We start from the raw sequence: 3649 nt of genomic DNA, 5'->3' as shown, positions 1-3649 counted from the left end.
CAATGCTACGCCTATCGGGGACATCCGGGGCCTCCACCATCGCGGGGGCAGCCCTCTCGCCTCTTGGTCTTGCATCCTGAGGAATCCCAGCTACCCTAGGATCTACAAGTAAGTGTTCTGGTGAAAGGAACCTCCGAGCTATCCTGAACCACCAATTGAGGTAATCTACTGATGGGCCTGGGTTAGGAACAATTTGAAAACGGAGCACATTATCAAACCTATTGTTCCAATGTTGGTGCCAGGTGGCAAAGACATTGGGGAACCACCGGTCTCCTCCTCTACCATCCTTTGCCATAAGAGAATCTATGTCAAGGGCCTTGTGCGGCCGATGTTGGACCCCACCGAGCTGTGGCAAAACCCGATCCACTTGATGCCACTCAATAACGGCAAAGTATATCAAAGATGTCGTCGACCTCCATAAAACCTGGTGTCTCTGGTCCAGGGCATCCCCCGCCGCAATCTCAAGTACATCAGGCACAGCATATGGTATCCACAGAAACTGGAAAAAGGTTTATCATGTCAACCTAAGTAACTTACTATAATATTTAGGGAATAAAATTTGAGGTAATAACTTAAAACCTAACATCCACTTACATCATCGGGTCTCAACTTATCGAGCTTGAGCCTCAACTGCAACACTCGAGGGGATCTCTGGTCAAGTGAAGGAATATACTTCGCCCACCTAAAAATGCAATTCAATTGGCATTTAAAATACTGTAACAAAGCATAAGAGGAAACAACAAAACAAAATACAAATAGTATTTAATCATTATTACCTTGACGCCAATGGCCAAGTGAACGTGTTGAACCCATGAGGCCGCAATGTGGGGAAACGCCAGAAAATCCAAGATTGGAGCAATGTTAATGGACCAGCGAGCTTAACCACATTGCGGTTAGCAACACGGCACAAGCAACGGTACAACCATGCTAATGTAGATGATCCCCAACTATATCGGCCCAACTCCTCTAAGCGAGCAACGAAAGGCAACCACCGGATGTGAACTCGAGTCCCAGATTTGTCTCCAAACAGCTGGGATGATAGTAGCACCATAATATAGGCCCGAGCATACATCCTAACCGTATCCTCCGACGCATTATCTGGAAGCACCTCAAACCTCGTTTGGAACCACTTGTATGTCACAGTAAACTTATTGATACACTTGACAGGAGGAAGCTCACCAAACAGCTCCTGGAACCAAGTCCATGCTGGTTTCCCACCCTCCATAAGCTGCTCAAAATCAGAAAGGCATCCACTGACTGCCTCGCCATCAATCGGAAGACCGAGCTGGTATGAAACGTCCTGTAAAGTGACCGTACACTCGCCAAACGGCATATGAAATGTGTGCGTCTCCGGACGCCAACGCTCAACAAATGCACTAATGAGAGGCTCATCAAGCTTAAACCAATGTGCATTAAGCCTTGCCACCTGCTCTAGACCAGCAACCTTCAGGTAGGGGATGACACGATCATGCAATTTCATATTTTGCTGCCGACGAACACTTGAAATGCAACGGGTTGGCTGAGAAAAAACAAAAACAAATTGGAACTCGACAATCACCGTAATACACTCATGATTATTTGAACAAATTTATTTAAACTAACAAGAGTAGTTATTGACCAACAATAATTTACCAAAAACCTACTTCATCCTATTTCAATATAATATATAGAATCAACTAACATAGACGATAAATTTAACTACACAAATGAATCTGCAAAAATCACTTAAAAATGAAGAACAAATTCGAGCAACCTCTTCGTAAATGCATCCTGCCACTAAAAAGAGTTCCAGTTTCTCTACTGCTAGAATCCAACAATTTAACATTCACACAAAATCCTAATTAGAGATTCTAAATTAGTCAACAAATATTCTACTAAAAACCTACATTTATCCTGTTTCAGTATAATATATTCTAATGATGAAATTAGAAAACAAAATGCTAAAATTACGTAACTAAAGCAAAAATTTTCAACAAACCTCTTTGTCAATGTATCCTGCAATATGAGCAATGCCGTTTAGTCGATATAGCTGATCTGCTTCGCCCATTTTCTGACTGTTTTGACTTCTTTTCTGTGAGAACCAACACCCTTTTCCTTTCAACAGCAGCGATTCTTCTCTTCTCTCCCTCCAATTTCCACGCTTCTTCTCCACAATGGTGGTCTCTCTTCTTCAATAGCGGCTGACCAAGGGTTTTGATAATTGATAGTGACCTTCAAAATTTGTTGCAGTCCCTCTTTATAATGTGTGAGAATTGTGGCATTCCTTTAGGTATTTCCATTTGTTCAATAAATCGGGGTAACATGCTTCGATTTACGTGTAAATGAGCATAACAAATTTGAGCAAGAATCGTTACAGGTGGCCGAGTTTATTGGACACACATTAAAACGCGTCTACCTCCCGCGATTTACTTAGTAACAAAAAAAGGACCCATACGTATGCAATTTAATTTATTTTATATATGCAAAAACTAAAAACCCACTAATTAATGAACATTTCGATTTTTCCAAACTCAATCAACATATGGCACTGCATTTTTCTGAATCGTCCTTCAGTGCAAGGTTATTTATTATAGAAATTGATTTAGATTTGTTTCTACTTGAAATTAAAAAATAAACATTTTCAGCACCTTGAGAACACGTTTACGTGTGTCGCGGTGGAGAAGGGCGAGCTTGGGAGCAAGACGGAGAAGTTCGGAGCGGAGCTCGGAGGCGTTGGGGACGCCCGTAACGGCCAACAGGCCTGGGCCCATGGGCCCTAGGGCTTCCATTACTGAGCTCGTTTTGCGAAGAAGGTCCTCATCGAATGAAGAAGAAGAAGAAGCATTAGTTGAAGTTGGATTTGAAGAAGATAAGAGAATGAGGTCGGAATGGTGAAGCTCGTGAAGTTGTAAGATTTCTGCTGCTGCTTCTTCTTCTTCTTCCATTGCCGTGTCCCTGTTTCTGTTTGAAACAGTTGCAGAGAGTCATACCAGAGGAACACTCTCACGTGATCCAAGGTTTGGGCCTCTAAGTAATGGGCTGGGCTCCAAGGTGGATTTTGTGTTTCTCCAATTGGGTCTTCAATTCTTTGTCTCCTATTTAACCACTATGTCTAGTCTCTCACTCTTTTTGTTGCTTTTCAAAAAAGCCCATTTAAATCTTAAGAGTAAGTTTATATTGTATAGAACATGAGTATTGCCATTGGGCGACAAAACTCAATATGTACATAAGTTTAGCTTAACCGAAATGAGAATGCTTTCAATTCATAGTATTTATAATCTCAATTTAACTTTTAAAATTTTTTAATATAACAATTTTAAAAAAATTATAATAGAAAAACAATTTTACAATTTAAATCTTGTTACAATTTTATATTTTACGTATTTAATTTACTTTTTCAATTTAAATAAAATCTCGATTTCTCTACGTTAACTTTCATTATTTATGTCCATCAGATTAAAAAATAAGGATATGAGAGAGAAAATTAGAATGACACCCATTGTTAAAAAATAATGAAAGTGGTTTGTTGTTTGTAGAAATAGAAAAAGGGCTATTATGTGCCTATTTCTATCTCATCTAAAAGATAAATTCTAACAAATTCTTAAGATAAAGGGAATAGCCATCTACCAACAGGGACAGATATACGGGAGACGAATCAGTCCCCAGTCCC

The 3649-nt window shown here is 40.0% G+C and overlaps 1 protein-coding gene across 1 annotated transcript in view; it reads right to left on the bottom strand.

Annotated features, from left to right (window-relative positions):
• The window catches only part of LOC107624922, a 6064-nt gene extending 2856 nt beyond the window's left edge, over positions 1–3208 (bottom strand). The window contains exon 1 of the mRNA XM_016327408.2: positions 2628–3208. Coding sequence (XP_016182894.1) covers positions 2628–2924 — 297 coding nt within the window. The 5' untranslated portion in view covers positions 2925–3208. The remainder of the gene's footprint in view (positions 1–2627) is intronic.

Source organism: Arachis ipaensis, chromosome B02 (assembly GCF_000816755.2).
Source record: "Arachis ipaensis cultivar K30076 chromosome B02, Araip1.1, whole genome shotgun sequence".
Taxonomy (NCBI): domain Eukaryota; kingdom Viridiplantae; phylum Streptophyta; class Magnoliopsida; order Fabales; family Fabaceae; genus Arachis; species Arachis ipaensis.
This window is presented reverse-complemented; position numbering and strand designations above follow the sequence as displayed.